Below are 21535 nucleotides of genomic sequence, written 5' to 3' on the forward strand. Positions count from 1 at the left end.
TTTGATCTCAGGTGGGCCGGACCAGTAAAATCATAGCATAATAACCTATAAATAACGACAACTCCTAATTCCTTCCTTCGTTTTAGTGCAAAAAAGTACAAGTACATTCTGAAAATGTTCAAACTTAAGCTTTTTTACAAAACATCAACCTGAAATGTCTTAAGACAAAAAGGTGCAATTTCAACAATAGTATTAGTTTATCATTTACACATGTGCATTATAACTTACAGATCACAGTGTATCTACAAAGGCTTTTATGATGATCAATAAAACCATGATCTAAAACCATGATTTACCATGATCAAAATAACTAATTTCTACACTTTGCAAAGACATCCCGCGGGCCGGTTTTGGCCCATGGGCCAAAACCGGCCCGCCAGAGGGTTAGGGTTTTTTGTTTGACACCCCGCATGTTTGACACCCCTGCATTATGTGAAAGAAGGAAGGGGGGCAGACGCTCCAAAAACAGCGAGTGTAGTGGTACAGGCCAGGTACACACAGAGAGACAGAGAGATGGGTCAGGAGAAAGTGAAGAAATTAGTGAAAATCGAAAAAGAAGCTCTGCACTAAAGACTTTTATCTAAAGTGTCATGTTAAGACTTTAGCCTTTATTTATTTGATTTGTTTGCTGTGGTTCTGTGTTAAGTTGTTAATTTAAAGGTTTGATTAAAATGTTAAACAATAGTAACTGTGTATTTTCTTTTGTAATGAAAAGAAATGCATAAAAATAAGACTTTTATGAAAATACTTAATAAAAAATTGCTTACCAACACACAAACCATTTATAATTGCTAAATTAGGCTAAAATAGAAGGCTCTGAGTGATACTAAATGAAGATCCATTTGGGAGCCGTAAGAGCGGCTCTTCTAAGGTAGCCGAGCCAAAAGAGCCAAATCTTTGAAAAGAGCCGGACCTCCCATCACTAGTGTGAACGGTTTGACTCGTTACCATGGGAACCTAAATAAAAACACGCATGCCATGAATGATCGCTTGAGAGATGCTGTAATTAGTCAGGAACATACCAATCATGGTATTGTTTTTGTTGTGCGCGATTATTTACACCTAACTAAAAATATTGAAGGCTTGAACACTGCTTTGTCTCTTTTGTCCCAGGTTGAATGTGCCCCTCTGACAAAACACTTGGCCCCAGCCAGGCCCCCCGAGTGATATTGGTCTAGAACCGCCACTGCTTCACGGAAGTCTTTACCCAGCTGACTGGATATCAGTTACTGATTGGACACTGCAGCTGATCGGACTGATCTGATATGTCTCAACATCACTCTAAAGTTCCTACTTAAAATCTGTTAATTTTAAATACAAACAACAAAATGGACCACAAACAACATTGTTCATTTATAAGAAAGATTGATCTGTTATTTCTCCCATCAACTTTTAATAAGGATACAATTAAATTCAGAGCGAGTCGAAGAGTCTGTCTGTCTGTCAGCAAGAAACATTTTTAACATTTACATTTTTATTCATCGTCATTTCTATTCAGTCACATGTGAGGCTGATCATTCCTGAGCGTCGGGTTTGATATGAATCACGTATTTCCCCCGAAACATTAAGCCTAATAAAAAATGTCCAGTGTTTAACACCATAAAAATATTCTGGGTGATTAAATAATTCGCAATCAGAATATCAATATATATTGACGCAAATAATGCATAAATAATGTAAACGCATTCTGCCGGTAGAAAAGGTCCCTGAGCAGGACACAGTAATCTACAGAAAATAAAGGTTGTTATTTGTGTGCTGGTGTTTGTTAGACTGGCACTGATAACTGTGTGTCTTTATTAGAATTAGCACAGTGCACAGTGCACTGTGGCCCAGGAGGTGGTTCAATCCCCAGCCCCTGCAGTCAGCATGTTGAAGTGTCCTTGGGCAAGATGCTGAACCCCAAATTGCTCCTGATGAGTGTGTGTGAGTGTGTGTGAATGGTTATCTCTACTGGTAAGCTGATGTGCACCTTGTATGGACTCTGTATGAATGTGTGTGATTGGGTGAATGCTGACATGTGTTGTAAAGCGCTTTGAGTGACCTTAAAGATTGGAAAAACGCTATATATAAAAGCAGTCCATTTAGATGGGTTAGGGACAGTCTCTTCAGATGTTAAAGCAGACTGACAGTTGACGTTTAATTTCTCTAAAAACACATTTCCTTGTTTCCTCTCTACTCGCATGTTTTGGAAAAGGCGCAAGTGAAAGAAACGTAGATGCAATTTAAGAGACTTTGGATGTCCCCAATGTCTCCACAAACAGTGCACTGTGCTACATCTTGTAAGTTATCTATACCTGAGATGTTATTAGCCTTTTATGTATTTTATCTAGTCTATCTAAAGCAGAACAACGAGATCTCTCATTCAGAAAATGAAGTCTATTGAAGGTTTGTTATAAACATCCTGTCGAAATAGGTTTGTACTTTGCCATTGACATAACTGAATGCAAACAAAAGGGTCTATTTTAAACAACTTCAACCAATCTATGTACCGTATTTTCCGCACTATAGAGCGCACTGGATTATAAAGCGCACTGTCAATGAATGGTCTATTTTCGATCTGTTTTCATATATAAAGCGCACCGGACTATAAGGCGCATTAAGCGAAACAAAACAGTCAGATAAGTCAGTCAGTCAAACTTTATTAAACGTGTTCACAATAACTCAACATTGTTCAAACGTTAATGAGCGTATTCACAATAACTCCCAACCTTGTTCAGTTGTAACACGTAAAAAAAACAGTCTGATACCGCCAAATCAAACGTCGTCTTCTTGCTTCCTCCACTTCCGTACCATTGATTCATTAATGTTGAATTCTCTCTATTCCCATGTTCTACTGCGTGACTGATAGCCTTGAGTTTGAAGTCCGCGTCGTAAGCGTGTCTCTTGACAGGTGCCATTTTGCGGTCCTTATACACACACACTGTAATATTATGGTGAAGCACAGTATGTATTACTCCGCGACGCTCCTGACTACGGTAGCCGTAATGCTGCAAGCGGTGCGTGTTATGCAAGTACAGCGCGTATCCCTATGCGTAGCTAGACAGTTAGCTAACATGCAAAAGTCCTCCAATAAAGATGCAAGGTTTGCTTTCTTGACTTTACTGTTCTTATTTTACTTCGTAAAAAGACAAATAGTTTCCAAGGCTCAAGCATCACAGACACAAACACAGTTTTTTAGCGTCTCTGCTCCACGTGTTGATCTCGCAGCTCCGTAAACAAAGATCCTCGCAAAGCAGAAGCGCTCACTCTGACACGCCCCCAGCAAACCAACAAACCAAGGAGTGCTCACTCTGAGTCAAAAAACATGTCCCAACTCTATAAACATAGAAATAGGCAGCACAGTGCGGCTTTGCAGTTTACAAAAGTCGTACTAAAACATTTTGACAGAGCGCCGTGTACCACACAAAATCGCTTCGAGATCAGTAAACACAACCAGAATTAATCCATATATAAAGCGCTCCGGATTATAAGGCGCACTGTCGCTTTTTGAGAAAATTAAAGGCTTTTAAGTGCGCCTTATAGTGCGGAAAATACGGTATTATGATTAGGCAGCTCTACACAAATTTTGGAGATTTTCTCACTCTATTATTGTTTTCTATGATTTCTGCAGATGTATTACAACATTTATGTTATTTAATTCATTAGTGATGTCCTGTTTGGTTTTATGATGTCTGCAAAACTATATTATCATATACATTGTTTTGTCATCGTTGTCATCATCAATTTCATATCCATAAAAAGTATGTTTTATAACAGATGTGCAACACTACAGCCAAACCATTCAGCACTCAACTCCTAAATCGATACCCAATTTTAGAGCAGGGCGGTTTCATTATTCAGATCCTGTTGAATCCTCATGCAACCTCGATGAACTTGCCTATACATTATTTGAATTGATCTCAATATCATTGCTATAGCAGTTGCTTATTTTGTAACATGCATACAAAATAAAGACAAAATAAGGAACAAATGTTATAATTGTACCACATTTGTGCCACTGAAAATATTGTTCAGTATCACTTAGAATAGTTGTCGTTTTGATAGTGAACTCAAAAGAGTTACCTCCCAGAGGAGAGCAGTAATCACAAGGGTTCAACGGTAACAGTAAACATATTGTTTAGGATATTTCTTCCTTTTGGGTTTTTCCACAAAAAAATCAGTGCTTCTTAAGGCTTCAAAGACTCTTCATATAGTGAATATGAATTGTACAAGATAATAATAACAGTTTTTTTTCCCTATCCTTTTATATTTTACTATCCTTGGCCTACTACTAATTGTTACTTTTTGCTCAATTAACACACACAAAAACAAACAAACGAACAAAATTACCCTGTTCCTGAAGCAGAGAGACCACACACTTGAAATTGCCAACCGGAACCTATTACCCTATGAATCGAGTTTATGGGAAGACTTTGAATGCGGCACCGTGACCAGTGTGCTGTATTCACTTCCGTAAACAAGCCGTTCTCTTCCTCTTGTGAACACACGCGCTTGCATATTTACGGCATAGTGGGGCAATTCTTTTCCAAACACTGCAATAACTTTACAAAAACCATTAACATTTTCCTTACACATTCGATTGTTAATGAATTTACGTAGTCACGTAACAAAAGCAACTGTTTGCATGAGCGCAGTGAAATATGGAGATAGACGGTCGGGACTTTTTGAACACTCCTCCTGTTAAGACTGTCAGATTCGGAGGCAATGTTGTGGAAACTCTAGCTAAACATAATCAGGTGAGTGATAACGTCATGTCAGTCCACTTTGTCCGCTAAGCTACCAGTTAAGAACTGTAGAGACTTTATTTTAAGTGCTGCTCTGTAACGTTAGCCCTTTAAACACTGACATTTCTGGAAGGTGTTTATGATGAATAAGATATCTTTGTTACTAACGTTAAATTAACAAGGACAAGGTGAACTGATTGGAACCTTTCCCGTGTAAAATTTGCGGTTTCTCTTGTTTGAAGGGAGACTCAAGTGACTATGAGCTGCTGAAACATCAGCTGGCTGATCCTGACATTAAGGTACAGTAAAGCATCAGTGTGTTTGAGGTGAGCAGTAAGTATTGTCATGTGGTCATGTTCCTGAGTACCCTCTCTCCTCTGACAGGATGCTCAGATCATCAACTGGCTACAAGAATTTCGGACTTCTGTGACCCAGCTAACTAAGCACCATGAACAGCTCATCTATACTATCTTAGTGAGTATAGAAAGTGAAGAGGATGAAGCTTGAACAAACCCAGTTTGAAGAAGTAAACAGGCGTAGCAGCAGAGCCGTTAAGCAATGTCCTGCTGTGGACATAGGCAAAACATGTTACCTAAAAACAAAAACAAAAAATCAATTTCACTTCAAGTGTACGCCGTATTTAGAATATTGTCACCGCTTTCCCTTGCCTTCAGATAGCCCTTTCTGATGGGGAAGTGAAGCTGCTATGCTTTCTTCAAAGCCACCAAACTCCTTTGACAAAAACAGTAATTTTATCTCACAGATCATGGAAGTTGCTTCCTCATTTAAGTAGTTTGTTTGTGTTATTGTGTGACTACTATTCACCAGTCACACAATACTAACTGATCGCGGCAGCGGAGAACCAGCAGCTCCCGTGTTCTGCCAGATAAAATGACTGGTTTTATTCCAAAGGAGTCTTGTGGCTTTGGCGAGAGCATAGATAACGGCTTCAGTTTCCAGTTGGAAACAGATTTTACAGCTGTCTCACGGCAAGGTAAAGCGGTGAAAACATTCTTAATATAGTGATATGCTGATCACTGATATTGAGTTTTTCTAGGTGTCTAAATGTGTTTTGCTGATGCCTCTGTGCACAGCAGGACATTGCTTAACTTCTGTGCTGCTACTCCTGTCTGCTTCTCCAAACTGGGTTGTGCCGTCCGCCATCTACTGTAGTAAATACACTGACTATGGAGAAGTATGTCATACAGCCCCACTTCTAAACATCCAAACTATTCCTTTAAAATCTGACAGTATTAGTCGGTTAATCAATTAATCAATTATTGGATGGAAAATGAATAAGCGTGTATTTTGACTATTGATTGCTGAAACTCTTCTCTGGCTGTGTGTGTGTGTTTTTCTAGAGGCTTCCATGGGTGGGCCGGAGCCAGGCTGTGGTGGAGGAGTACCTGGCCTTCCTCGGTAACCTGGTCTCAGCACAGACTGTCTACCTGTGTGCTTGCCTCAAGATGGTGGTCTCCCACTTCACCCCCAGTAGGTTCGGCTGACTGGTGGTCAAATAATCCATTCATTTATACAATAAAATACAGAATTCAAGTTCTGGCTGTGTGTAAAGTACTTGAGTAATGTTGGTTATCTGAACATCATTAGTCTGATGCCTGGCTGTCAACATTTTACATTTTCAGTTAAGTTTGAGTTTGCATCTGAAGGCAGAAAGTGAACAGTGAATCAGTAAATGTATTTACTGTATCCCACCATCAGTGACTCGGAGGAATAAAGTGCCTTTTTGTTTCCAGAGAGAGTCACTGTCTGTGAAGAAGGGGTTGATATCTCTGATTCAGATGATGAAGATGAAAGTAAGTGTCCTCCTTCTTATTTTAGGTGATATTTCAATAGATTAAATGTTTGTCTCAAACATCACAAACCTACTATGGTTCAGGAGTGTAAGTATGGTGTATATCTGATGGGGCTGTACCGAATACTTTGTACCTTTTTTATTTTGGAGCTTCATTCATAACATTGTCATTCAAATTCTAAATCAACATTTGTATTTCTGCACAGTTACAGATAAAGATGAAGCTGCACTAATATTATTAGTATTATACTATTGGTAGAATTAGATTCCAGTGGTGCTGCGTAGGATTGTTGCTGACTTGTGTGATCCAAACAAGTCCAGAAGTCAACATTTATAAAAAAATAAATAGATGTAAGCATTTCCAAAATTCAACATGAATAAAAGACATTTGGTTTGATGTGTTGCTGCTTGTTGAATTTTTGGGGAAGTTGGAAGGTGAGTGTGGATGTGAAGCAGGACAGTGTTAGGATGGCTCCATACATACAAACTCTCTTCTGCTCCTTTGATTTGTTAAGACCTCCCCAGAAACTTTGATCAGTGTCACCAGGCGTTGCAGCTCATCACCAGATACGTTCCATCGTAAGTCTCTTATTCTGCCGGCGTTTTGTCTTCTCGTCTTAGTATGCATGTTTTTACGCACCTAAAGTAAAGATTTGGCTTTACACTATGTGCAGGAACTATAATGAACAAGATCTGAATTTCTAATAAATGTTTTTCTGAAACAAACCACACCGCTGATCACGGCATTTATTTCAACATATTCATTTGCTAAAATATAATGTATTATATATAAGTCTATACCTGCTGTATGCATGCTGATCTGTCCCGGCTGAAGGTGAGAGAGGCTGATATGTAAACCTTTAACAATCCCTTCAGGGATATGAGGGACATTTAAGGATTAATGGCCCTGTTTAGCACTGTCAAACCCTGTCAAATTGCGTTTGTCGTTATTGGAGGAATCAATAATTTCTTTGGAAAAATGAAAGGCCGGTACCAAAAGAAGTTTAAACTAAAAACCACATACCTAGTAGGACTGTCCTCGACTTAAGAAATTCTTATTCTTACTCATACAAGTTTGTCGACTAATCATTAGTTTATTTAGAGTTCCTCATCAAAGAATCAAGCAAAAGCGCCACTTTAAATGTTGTGTTTACCAGAGATGTGCTCAAGAGTTTCCTGGAAAAGTCATTCAGAATGAAAAAAGCATAAAGAAAAGACTTTTCTACTAAAGAAATCTTAGTGGACTAACTGACTAAGAGGGGCAGACCTATCCTCCCTGGTCTGTTACAGCCCACATGTTGGCCTTTGTCGTAGCTCAAAGACTGACATCCATAGAAAAGTTTGGTCTCATCTTGAACCAGAGAATCTGATGATTAATTCCATAGCAGATACTGTATATTCTGATCTACTAAAGTTAGGCACGGTACCATATGCATAGATCCCAGTTCTTGTTATCTAAGGAAGCCTGGAGGGACAATTGAGTGAAATTGAACTCTTCTTTGTTTTGGAGGGGAGAGGGAGACGCACTGAGTGCACCTTTCTAGTTGTTTAAAAAAAAAACTATCTCTGCTCAAATGTATAAATACAGTACAAGTATGCATTCTTATGCATGATCAGATCTTCACAAACATTAATTTCCTGGCGCATCCTCTACTTTCAGCACGAGTCGCTTTCTGGTGCCGATTCTGCAAGAGAACTTTCCCTTTGTGCAGAAATCCTCCAGAACACTGGTAAGAGAAATCTGAATTATGCTTCCTTCATACAGGACTGGCAACATAGGAACACTGGGATGTTGTACCACAGTTTGAGGCTGACAGTGGTATATTTTGTCAGAATGCATGTACACTGGTGGCCTCATCACCCAGAAAACATGCGGTTATTTCAATGAGGAAACTGATCTCTCAGGAGGTAATTCAGAGGTTCAGCCATCATGGACAGTGAAGGTTAGTTTGGGCTGTTTGCAACAGTCAGGGCAGCACTGGTCAGAACTCTTCCAGCTGTGGAAGGAGCTGCTGCAGTTCACAGTTTTATTTAATAACGTTGACTTTCTAATTCTAAATAAACATTTGAATGCTACGCAGCTTCTTTTTCCTTTTTTTGCATACATTGTGTTTAAAGTCAGTAATTCTGCACAGTTGCAGATAAAGATTAAGCTGCACTAATATTATTAGTATTATACTATTAGTATAATTAGTTTCCAGTGGTGCTGCGTAGGATTGTTTCCGACATGTGGGATCCAAACATTCCCATAGCATTGCAAAGTTCAAGAGTCAGCATTTATTAAAAAAGATAGATGTAATCATTAAAAAAATTCACAGCATGTTTTTATCTAACCAAATCTCTGCTTTAATCTATGTTTGTTAGCATTTTGACAAAGAAAGGTTTGCAGGGAGGCACGCACCTAACGGGATGATCTAGCAGCACGAGATATATTCATTAAGAAAGCTGATTTAATAAAAAAAGAATAACTCATTCAATCCAACATTAGGTACAGCTCTATGTGGAAGTGTGGAAAAATGACAACATAGTCACTATACTCTACCATAAAAGCATCCTTTTCATGTATGAAATCACATAATACATACATGTGTATCACATAATACATGCATGTATATCACATAATACATACATGTATATCACATAATACACAAAAGTGTATCACGTAATACATACGTGTATATCACATAATACATACATGTATATCACATAATACATACATGTATATCACAAGTATATATCACATAATACATACATGTGTATCACATAATACATACATGTATATCACATGCATACCACATAATACATACATGTATATCACATAATACATACATGTATATCACATAATACATACATGCATATCACATGTATATTACATAATACATACGTGTATATCACATAATACATACGTGTATATCACATAGTATATCACATAATACATACATGTATATCACATAATACATACATGTATATCACATAATACATACATGTGTATCACATAATACATACATGTATATCACATGCATACCACATAATACATACATGCATATCACATGTATATCACATAATACATACATGTATATCACATAATACATACATGCATATCACATGTATATCACATAATACATACATGTATATCACATAATACATACATGTATATCACATAATACATACATGCATATCACATGTATATCACATAATACATACATGTGTATCACATAATACATACATGTATATCACAAGTATATATCACATAATACATACATGTATATCACATGCATACCACATAATACATACATGTATATCACATAATCAATACATACATGTATATCACATAATACATACATGTATATCACATAATACACAAAAGTGTATCACGTAATACATACGTGTATATCACATAATACATACATGTATATCACATAATGCATACATGTATATCACATAATACATACATGCATATCACATGTATATCACATAATACATACATGTGTATCACATAATACATACATGTATATCACAAGTATATATCACATAATACATACATGTATATCACATGCATACCACATAATACATACATGTATATCACATAATACATACATGTATATCACATAATACATACATGTATATCACATGCATACCACAAAATACATACATGTATATCACATAATACATGCATGTATATCACATAATACATACATGTATATCACATAATACACAAAAGTGTATCACGTAATACATACGTGTATATCACATAATACATACATGTATATCACATAATACATACATGTATATCACAAGTATATATCACATAATACATACATGTGTATCACATAATACATACATGTATATCACATGCATACCACATAATACATACATGTGTATCACATAATACATACATGTATATCACATAATACATACATGCATATCACATGTATATTACATAATACATACGTGTATATCACATAATACATACGTGTATATCACATAGTATATCACATGTATATCACATAATACATACATGTATATCACATAATACATACATGTATATCACATAATACATACATGTGTATCACATAATACATACATGTATATCACATGCATACCACATAATACATACATGCATATCACATGTATATCACATAATACATACATGTATATCACATAATACATACATGTATATCACATAATACATACATGCATATCACATGTATATCACATAATACATACATGTGTATCACATAATACATACATGTATATCACAAGTATATATCACATAATACATACATGTATATCACATGCATACCACATAATACATACATGTATATCACATAATCAATACATACATGTATATCACATAATACACAAAAGTGTATCACGTAATACATACGTGTATATCACATAATACATACATGTATATCACATAATGCATACATGTATATCACATAATACATACATGCATATCACATGTATATCACATAATACATACATGTGTATCACATAATACATACATGTATATCACAAGTATATATCACATAATACATACATGTATATCACATGCATACCACATAATACATACATGTATATCACATAATACATACATGTATATCACATAATACATACATGTATATCACATGCATACCACAAAATACATACATGTATATTACATAATACATACATGTATATCACATAATACATGTATATCACATAATACATACATGTATATCACATAATACATACATGCATATCACATGTATATCACATAATACATACATGTGTATCACATAATACATACATGTATATCACAAGTATATATCACATAATACATACATGTATATCACATGCATACCACATAATACATACATGTATATCACATAATACATACATGTATATCACATAATACATACATGTATATCACATAATACATACGTGTATATCACATAATACATACGTGTATATCACATAATACATACGTGTATATCACATAGTATATCACATGGATATCACATAATACATACGTGTATATCACATAATACATACGTGTATATCACATAATACATGTGTATATCACATGCATATCACATGTATATCACATAATACATACATGTATATCACATAATACATACATGTATATCACATGCATATCACATAATACATACATGTATATCACATAATACATACATGTATATCACATAATTCATACATGTATATCACATAATACATACATGTATATCACATAATACATACATGTATATCACATAATACATACATGTATATCACATAATACATACATGCATATCACATAATACATACGTGTATATCACATAATACATACGTGTATATCACATAATACATGTATATCACATAATACATACATGTATATCACATGCATATCACATAATACATACATGTATATCACATAATACATACATGTATATCACATAATACATATATGTATATCACATAATACATACATGCATATCACATAATATATACATGTATATCACATGCATATCACATAATACATACATGTATATCACATAATACATACATGTATATCACATAATACATACATGCATATCACATAATACATACGTGTATATCACATAATACATATGTGTATATCACATAATACATACGTGTATATCACATAATACATACGTGTATATCACATAATACATACGTGTATATCACATGTATATCACATGCATACCACATAATACATACGTGTATATCACATAATACATACATGCATATCACATAATACATACATGCATATCACATGTATATCACATAATACATACATGTATATCACATAATACATACATGTATATCACATGCATATCACATAATACATACATGTATATCACATGCATACCACATAATACATACATGTATATCACATAATACATACATGTATATCACATGCATACCACATAATACATACATGTATATCACATAATACATACATGTATATCACATGTATATCACATAATACATACATGTATATCACATAATACATACATGTATATCACATGTATATCACATAATACATGCATGTATATCACATAATACATACATGTATATCACATGTATATCACATAATACATACATGTATATCACATGCATATCACATAATACATACATGTATATTACATGCATATCACATAATACATACATGTATATCACATGCATACCACATAATACATACATGTATATCACATAATACATGTATATCACATGCATACCACATAATACATACATGTATATCACATAATACATACATGTATATCACATAATACATACATGTATATCACATAATACATACATGTATATCACATGCATATCACATAATACATACATGTATATCACATAATACATACATGTATATCACATAATATATACATGTATATCACATGCATACCACATAATACATACATGTATATCACATAATACATACGTGTATATCACATAATACATATGTGTATATCACATGTATATCACATGTATATCACATAATACATACATGTATATCACATAATACATACATGTATATCACATAATACATACGTGTATATCACATAGTATATCACATGTATATCACATAATACATACATGTATATCACATAATACATACGTGTATTTCACATAATACATACATGTATATCGCGTGCGTGGCGCGGGGAGATTGCGTGCGCGTGTATGGTGCGGTTTCCATTTAGTTCTCCCCTCTCCTTTCTTCCGCTCTGTAGGTTCTTCCGCTCTGTAGCTGCGCCCTTCGCAAAACGGAGCGAAGGAGAGAATGTGAATGTGCAAAGTAGACAGTACAAACTGAAACGTGCACATAAATTAGATCAATAACATAAGCGTTTAGTTTATTTAATAAAAGGGCACCTGTCAATGTGAAGAGTGAGTTGTGAATTGTTTAATTCGAGAGAAAAATGTTTGAGAAAAAAGAAAAACACCTTGAATTTCAGGCAGGGCGCTGGGCTCCGTTGGCAGGGCGACAATGGTAGGGGAAACACTGCGTGACATAATACATACATGTATATTGTTACATATTGTGTGTGCTGAATTTTGTCTGGTTTGCCCCAGCTTCTCTCTGAACATATCCGTATCCGTTGGGGTCTAGAAAAAGCAGCAAACAGTAAATTGTGTTCTGCATCATGAAATAGTGCCTTGCTGAGGGATAGTTTGTTGCTCTCTACAGGAGTGTTACGTCCACAACCTCCTGAGGCTGACCATGTACATACCGTCAATTCGACGGGACGTACTGGAGCTGATCGTCGGAAAAATGCTCAAACTGGATGTAAGTAGTTAAACTTCAAATAACTTGAGTGATCCAAAGTGCTTTGCAGGGTTGAAAGTGACTGGAAGGTGGATGTAGTCTCTCTGGAAGCATTGAAAACAATGTAGTCATACAAATCCATGTTTGTCTGCAGTGAGGTGGTCACAGAGCTACTTAGGAAGCATTTCCAGGATTAATGACGTTTCCTGTTGATCTTCATTTTCCATGTTCTATTTCAGTAGTTATCATTAGTCTGTAAACACATACATGTGAAGTGCTGTCTGTATGTCTGCTCCTGCCTGTCACAGGGTGTGTGGTGTGTTTCAGGTGAGTGCATCGCGCTCAGACATTGAGGAGGCAGAAGACAACGCAGTGCAGACCCAGCGGACAGAGGAGCACACTGAGGAAGGACTCTTCCACATGGTAATGTGGCCTCTTTTTGGGTTGTATTTCAACAGCAGCACATTATATAAAGGTTTATCGCAGATAAAGTAGTTTATAATAAAGAATAGAAACATTGTCAGGCATCAAGCATAACTCACCTGGCAGGAAAGTATGTAGTAAAATAATACATTGAATGACAATAAATAAACTAAATAACTAGAAAGGACATACTTAGGGAAGTAAAGTTAAGTGTGCTCACTGAACTTACATCATGTTATGAAAGGTGTTATAACAAAAGCAAAAACTACATAACTTAGTCACAAGTAAAGAACTAATATGCAAACAGCCCCAAAGAACTAACATGGAATGAAATATAAACCCTCAAATTTCAAATGAAAAGAATCTGGCAAATTTGTTGCAAATCAATTTCAACCCAGTGGAGAGAAATCCCTTCTAGCAACCGTCAGCAGGAGTCCCCTCCATATCCTCACGCACACATACACTGCGTGTGCAGTACAATGAGAGTTTATCTTCAGTGTTACTCGGTATCTTTGTTGTTTCTTTCTCTAGCCTCGTCGTGTCTCAAATGTGTCTTTCTTTTAATCACTTGTCCTTGAACATGAACATTGTTAACACATCATAAAAAAGCATTCTTTTGGAAAAACATAAAGGACATCAGGTGCAAGTTTAAAAAGGTGCCGATTCAGACAAATGAGCCACATTCATTCTAAAAATAGAAAGTTGAATTTAAATTCATATTTTGTTAAATATTGTTGCTTTGATACATTTTGCTGAACCCCAGTATTTCTAAAGATTAAAAAGGAATCAAATCTCAGAATACAGAAAAAGCTGAAGTTGATCTAAACAATAAATAAGAAAATTAAGTTGCAGCTGAAGCAATAAAACAATTGGAAGTTGCATGTGGAATGGAAGAAAGAGTTAAAGAGTGAGATAAAGATCAAACACTAAAAAGGATTTGAAGTGTAAAAGGAGCTGAAGTGTCGAGTCCTTCAGTGAGTTCACCAACAGACGAGACGGTTCAAGTGCAAAAACTCTGAAAAGATGTCAATTGACGTGTCAGCTGAAGTGCAGTTGCTAAAAGAAGTTTGAAGTTATCAGCGGAGGTGAAATTTAATTGAAAAATAATTTATGTGATTGTAGGATTGTTGTTGGATTAGAATAAACTGTATGACAATAAATTAAAAATTGTAGCATGTACGCTGGGTGTTCAAACTGTGTGTGTGTGTGTGTGTGTGTGTGTGTGTGTGTGTGTGTGTGTGTGTGTGTGTGTGTGTGTGTGTGTGTGTGTGTGTGTGTGTGTGTGTGTGTGTGTGTGTGTGTGTGTGTGTGCGCGCGCGCGCGTCTCACAGGATGAGGACATGTCAGCAGATCGCCCCCCCAGGCCCTCTGTGATGGCCCACCCTGTGGCTGACAGGCTGGACACTCTCATGGCTGTTCTGTTGGCTTATATCAAGGATGTCTGCCACGTCAAGGGTAGCTGAACAACAGCTTTTCCACATTTTCCTCAACGGGACTGACCAATAACAGGAAGTTTTGGGAGGCTCTGACTGAGTGCAACATATTTGAAAGAACTTCACAATTCTCCATTTTTGAATCCAATAAAATATGTTGCGTGTACTTAGTGTGTACTTGTATAGTGAAGCGTGTCTTTTCTTTGTTTTCTCCCTCTCAGGCTCCCTTGATGTGGACAGGACAAAGGATCTGTACCGAGATTTGTTGAGTGTATTTGACAAGCTCATTCTACCAACACACGCTTCCTGTCATGTCCAGTACACACTCTTCTACCTCTGCAGCTTCAGAGTGGTCAGTACTCCTCACACTATGCATGAGTGTGTGTACATGTAGCCTTCAGTCTGGTCCTCAGCAGTGAGACACTGGATTAGTTGGGCGGAGGTCAGGTGGTGAGCTGGTGAACCAAAACACTTTTTGAAGGTTTATCAGGTGGAAACAAACGAATGATAATATTTGTGTGTGTCTACTGGATGTGGAAATAGGCAACTGTTTGCTAACAACTGATAATATATAATATGAGTGTTGACAAGCTGTATCTTGTTCCAGTTCCAAGTGACCAAAACTCTACTTTTGCATCTTTAATGTCCAACTGAAATTACATTTTATGTGTTAAAAATCAATAGCCAAAATTGAGTGATTGTGATGTGTAAATGTTGGTTTCATGATGGTACATATGCCACTCAAAATGCTGTTGGTGTTCATTATGTTGATGTTTGTTTACAATTAAAATAGTTCTTGAGGTAAACAATACAAAATGTGTACTTCACACATCATGTGTAAACTGCTTATTTCTAAATCACCTACGCTGCTTTTCCTGTCCACTTTTTTTTATGAAGATGACGTCTAATTTACTTCGTGTACTTTGATGAATGATGCATGAATGATGTATGTTTTGTATTTCTGTGTTTCAGGCGTTAGCCGAGGCCTTCCTGGATCACCTGTGGAAGATCCTGCAGAGCCCCTCTCAGCCTGCCGTCCTCCGCCAGGCTGCTGCCGGATACCTGGGGAGCTTCCTGTCCCGAGCCAAGTTCATTCCTGTGCTGTGAGTTCATTCTGCTGAGGAAAACACAAAGTCAAAGCCAAAGAGAGCAGTTTATTCCTGTGACAATGTTTATCCTGCTGTTCCCCCTCCTGCAGCACTGTGCGGGCCTGTCTGGACCTGCTGCTCGCCTGGATCCATCGCTACATTGACAGCCAGGACGGCAGCGGCAGACAAGCTTGCTGTGACATCAGCCTGCACGGGCCCTTCTACACCGCCTGCCAGGCCGTCTTCTACACACTCATCTTCAGACACAGAGGCATGCTGGAGGGCAACATGAAGAAAGGTACACCTCTGATCTGTACCAACATCACCTGCTGCTCAAACATGACAGTTTATGACAGAGTCTCCATGTCTGTGTCATTGCGTGTGTGTTGTGTGTGTCAGGTCTGGAGTACCTGCAGGGTCTGAACCTGGAGCGGGTGGTGATGTGTCAACTGAACCCCCTCAAAGTCTGCCTGCCTGCAGTCACCAGCATGTTTGCTGCCGTCACCAGGTACACACTCTGTCCCTGCGCTACTCTGACTGTTATCACCGGTTACCATCCTGTAACTGGCGTTGAAATGAAAGACCAGATGGGACTGTCGTATTATTCCGAATGTAATAATATATACATATAGATAGATATATATCTTACAAGAGTAAAATGGAAAATGGCTCTTATGACTGATGGATAATCATATTTTATAATATAATTGTCAGAGATGTTGTTACTACATTGATACAGATGAGTCAGTATTATTTACTGGAGCTATTTTTAAACTACTCAATAAACAGTTGTGAAGATTAGTGCAGTGGTGCCAATACTGAGGGTTAGGCCCCACCAAAGGGCCACAGGATATCTCTGAGGGGTCGTGAGCTGAAACATTGGAAGTTTTGCCTTTTGGGCCTCCAACAGTTATTGAAGTAAAAAATATCTGAAAAATGCATATGTGAAATCTCTTACAAGCCAGACCGCTTTAAAAATGTGATCTACTAGTAAGTATATGTGTTAAATTAATATAGTGGAGTAAAAAGTACTATATTTCCCTCTTAATGATGGAGTAGAAGTACAAGTAGCATACAATAGAAATACTCAAGTGTGCTTAAACCCCTAAAGTGTTAGAAAACTAACATGGATGTAAAGTTATTTTAAAGTTATTTTTTGCCTTTATCAACACAATTTTAACCCCGACACTCTCGACACTCATCACTGCTGCCAGTCACCATTTTGATTTGCCAGATGCCACAAACACTTAAAAGTCATAACCAAGGAAACACAGGCCGGCATATTACTGTTAAACAAACATCAGTTCACACAGTGGCCAATAAAGTGCAGGGTTTTACTATTTCACAGTAAGACTGAAACAACATGCTCCACAGTCAATAATTAAAATGCTGTTGGAAGTTTCCCCGGTCACTCACAGCTGCTGTTGTTTTTTTTATTGCAGGACGTATCAGGTGGTGTTCTGCTACACCATCATAGAGAGGAACAATCGCCATGTGCTGCCGGTAGTCCGCAGCTCTGCGGGGGGAGACAGTGTGACCACCAACACTAACCCTCTGGACAGCTTCTTCCCCTTCGACCCCTACCTGCTCAACAGGTGCACTTGCTCATTATTATTCTGTGTTCTCTGAACTGCATTCTGTAGAAAAGTGCTGCTACATTTAAAACTGTTTTCAAAGTTTCAGTGGGAAGCTGAAGGCAGACGTTCAGCCTTCAGCTTAATCTCCCAGAAGAAACACAAATGTGTTATATCACGACTGAAGGACAAACTCTAAAACTCTCTTTAAAGGGATAATCTGTAAATTTAAAGGTCATTCTTGACTTTGGAAATAGTATATGACAAAATAATCTAACCACAAAGTACGTTTAGTAGCTGTAGAGAAGTTCTTAAAGTTCTCAACTCCATTTATTGTTTTGTCACTAACTTATGAAATAAATGAATGCATGGTTCCAAGAAGACACATGCACAGGAGATGTTGGACTCCATGGGCCATGGGGGAGGGGGGGTTGCGTGCGCGGCACGGGGAGATTGTGTACACGTGCGTGGCGCAGGGAGATTGTGTACACGTGCGTGGCGCGGTTTCTATTTAGTTCTCTCCCCTCCTTTCTTCCGCTCTGTAGGTGTGTGTGCATCAGCTGCGAAGCCCCGCCCTTCGCAAAACGGAGCGAAGGAGAGGATGTGAATGCGCAAAGTAGACATTACAAACTGAAACGTGCACATAAATTAGATCAATAACACAAGTGTTTAGTTTATTTAATGAAAGAGCACCGGTCAATGTGAAGAGTGAGTTGTGAAAAAAACACCTTGAATTTCAGGCAGGGCGCTGGGCTCTGTTGGCAGGGCGCAGACAATGGTAGGGGAAACACTGCATATACAGATACGCATGTCTAACCTATTGATAGCGTATCACTTACTTATACAAAATGTATCAGACGAATGCATAACGTATACAAAAATATGGCGTATACAAAATATGGGCTGGTGTACGTTGATATAAGGTAAGGTATAAGTAGTATTCGTTAAGAGCTCACTGTGTTACGCTGGGGTGCGTTGTTGAACTGCGATGTTTTGAGGATGTTCAAAATTACCGGACGTACCCGCCGTGTGCTTCATAAGATATGCAGACGTTACACACAAGTTACGTTACGTTAGACATACGTGAATATGGAATACCTACGTAAATACAGTACGTGAATACGTTAGAGGTACGTTAGATATAGGCTACGTCGGCTGACGGTGAATCCTACAGCTAACTTATTGATAACGAGTGGATATTGCTGTATATTTCGTATACGACGGCATTTGTTTCCGCCATACGGAACTGTGTGACAGGACCTTTAGGGAGACTTTTCTTCTTAAAACCCACTCAGCAGTTTTCAGGTTCTGACATGTTTTCTTATCTGCGATTTGTTCTTGGGTCAGAACAGAACGTACGCACACTCACTCACATTTGAGTGCTGACATGTTTGTGAAAAATAATTGTTAGTTATTGCTTTTTCTTCAATAAAGAATTGAAATCACAATATTCTTTTATAATAAATACAAATAATTATATTTATTTTCATAATATTACAAAGCATTGTGGACTTTTAAAATAAATAAACACTACACTTCAATACTTGATGAGTAACAGCATCCCATGCATGTTTCTGTGTTATTTAATATTCACTGATGACCTGCAGAAGTGCCTCCACTCTGCTTTCCTTTGGTTGTTTCTGTGAGCGCACACATTTATTTTATGTGCATTGGCAGATTACAAGGACAATGGGATTCATTATTATCAGAACACAGGTACCAACAATTCTGCATTTTAAGAACCAATGAATCTCATTTGTCATGATTCTGACGCACTTTCCTCAGGACCTCTCAAGAACAAATGTAAGAAAAAGGTTAGGAAGATATCGGTGAATATGGCCCAATGTTTAGTGATTCACTGAAGAATTAGAGTAGCTGGCACATCTGGACTCAACAAGATGTGTGTTTGTGTGTGTGTGTGCAGGTCTAGTCAGCTGATTGAGCCTCTGTACCAGGTGTGGGAGGAGCTATCAGATGCAGAGCAGCTTCCCACAGGACAGCAGGTGAGAGAAGGCTGAGCTTTTGGGGAGAACTCTCGCACGTGACCTTTTCCTTAACATTGGGGCACTTGCCAGGTTTGAAGTATTAGGACTGCACTGCAACTAACCATTACTTTTTATTATTGACTTTTATTGTTTAATATAATCCTAAAGACATCTACTCAAGCAATTGTATGAAGCAGATATACTTATATTTATCGGTAAAAAGTGTGAGAATGAGAATTCATCACCACTTCTAGTGAGAAGAACACTACATCTTGTTGGGAACTCCTTGACATGGATTTGGACTTTATGTTCAGGCTCATGTGGTCGTGTTGGTTCATTGTGTCTGTCAGGGCTCGAGGGAGGACGAGGATGACTTCCTGTGTGGCGAGACGCCGCAGACCGAGGGCATTGTGGGAATCACACCCAGCTCCTACGACTCGAGCCTCCGCAGCCCGAGTGCCGTGGGTTCACCCCCTTTCGCCTTCCAGAGACTCTGATCAAGCACATTTCATTTATAAAGATTCAAACCGAAGAACACAGGAACTTGAAGAGATGTGACTGATCTGTAGTCACACAAGAATACTCATCTGTGTAAATAAATAAAGTTCCGTGTTTAACTTCAGGGAGTTATACTGCAGACAGTCTGATTCAACATGTTTCAAGGTGTGATTAATCACAGTTCAGGCCATGTTGGTGCGTGCAAAAACATTGTAGAAACTCCAATCCTTCCCCAGGGAGTATGGGAGAATTAAATTGCAAATTATATTTTACAATATAATTATACAGTTAATCTTAAACCACAGCCTGTTAGAAAGGATTGAAAGTATAGGGTCACATGTTTTAATGTCTGTACATTGAAAGCATAGTTGGTCACTTTACATAATGAGGCCTCAGCAGTCTGGGATCTTAAGAGTTGAAGTCTTGGTTGTGTTTCTATAAGTTGTTTTTAAACAGACAGAAAAATGGGAAGTTATTCTTTAAAAACAGAATATTATTATAGTATTAGTTTGTTTTCTTATGTTTCTCTTTATTTGTGTGGGCTGTCATTGAGGTTTCTGTAGATTAAAGTTCATTCATGTTTCTTTCCTCTTGAAAGTACCTTGTGTGTTTTTAAAGCTTGTGTGAGAAACACCACCAGTGTCCTGCACAGCTGAAACGCTCAGTGACTTCACAATAATGTTCTAGTCTTCTGTGGGAGACTGCAAACACA

General features: G+C 37.3%; 1 protein-coding gene across 1 annotated transcript; it reads left to right on the forward strand.

Annotated features, from left to right (window-relative positions):
* The first annotated feature begins 4431 nt into the window (after nt 1-4431).
* rrn3 (RRN3 homolog, RNA polymerase I transcription factor) lies at nt 4432-21420 on the forward strand. Its single transcript, XM_029437347.1, has 17 exons — nt 4432-4736; nt 4967-5023; nt 5109-5198; nt 6086-6215; nt 6479-6538; nt 7053-7116; nt 8198-8267; nt 13745-13843; nt 14150-14245; nt 15577-15700; nt 15900-16030; nt 16651-16781; nt 16877-17064; nt 17166-17274; nt 18209-18361; nt 20265-20343; nt 20676-21420. Exons 1-17 carry the CDS (start codon nt 4641-4643, stop codon nt 20820-20822), a joined length of 1824 nt encoding a protein of 607 aa, XP_029293207.1. The 5' UTR covers nt 4432-4640; the 3' UTR covers nt 20823-21420.
* The last annotated feature ends 115 nt before the right edge of the window (nt 21421-21535 follow it).

Source organism: Cottoperca gobio, chromosome 8 (genome assembly GCF_900634415.1).
Source record: "Cottoperca gobio chromosome 8, fCotGob3.1, whole genome shotgun sequence".
In the NCBI taxonomy this organism is placed as follows: domain Eukaryota; kingdom Metazoa; phylum Chordata; class Actinopteri; order Perciformes; family Bovichtidae; genus Cottoperca; species Cottoperca gobio.

Bases quoted from the DNA above. Each gene is read 5' to 3' on its own strand.
- rrn3 (XM_029437347.1), top strand. From the start codon at position 4,641: ATGGAGATAGACGGTCGGGACTTTTTGAACACTCCTCCTGTTAAGACT. The intron at 17,065-17,165 runs GTACACCTCTGA...TGTGTGTGTCAG, and splicing joins GGAGGGCAACATGAAGAAAG to GTCTGGAGTACCTGCAGGGT. The intron at 17,275-18,208 runs GTACACACTCTG...TTTTTATTGCAG, and splicing joins ATGTTTGCTGCCGTCACCAG to GACGTATCAGGTGGTGTTCT.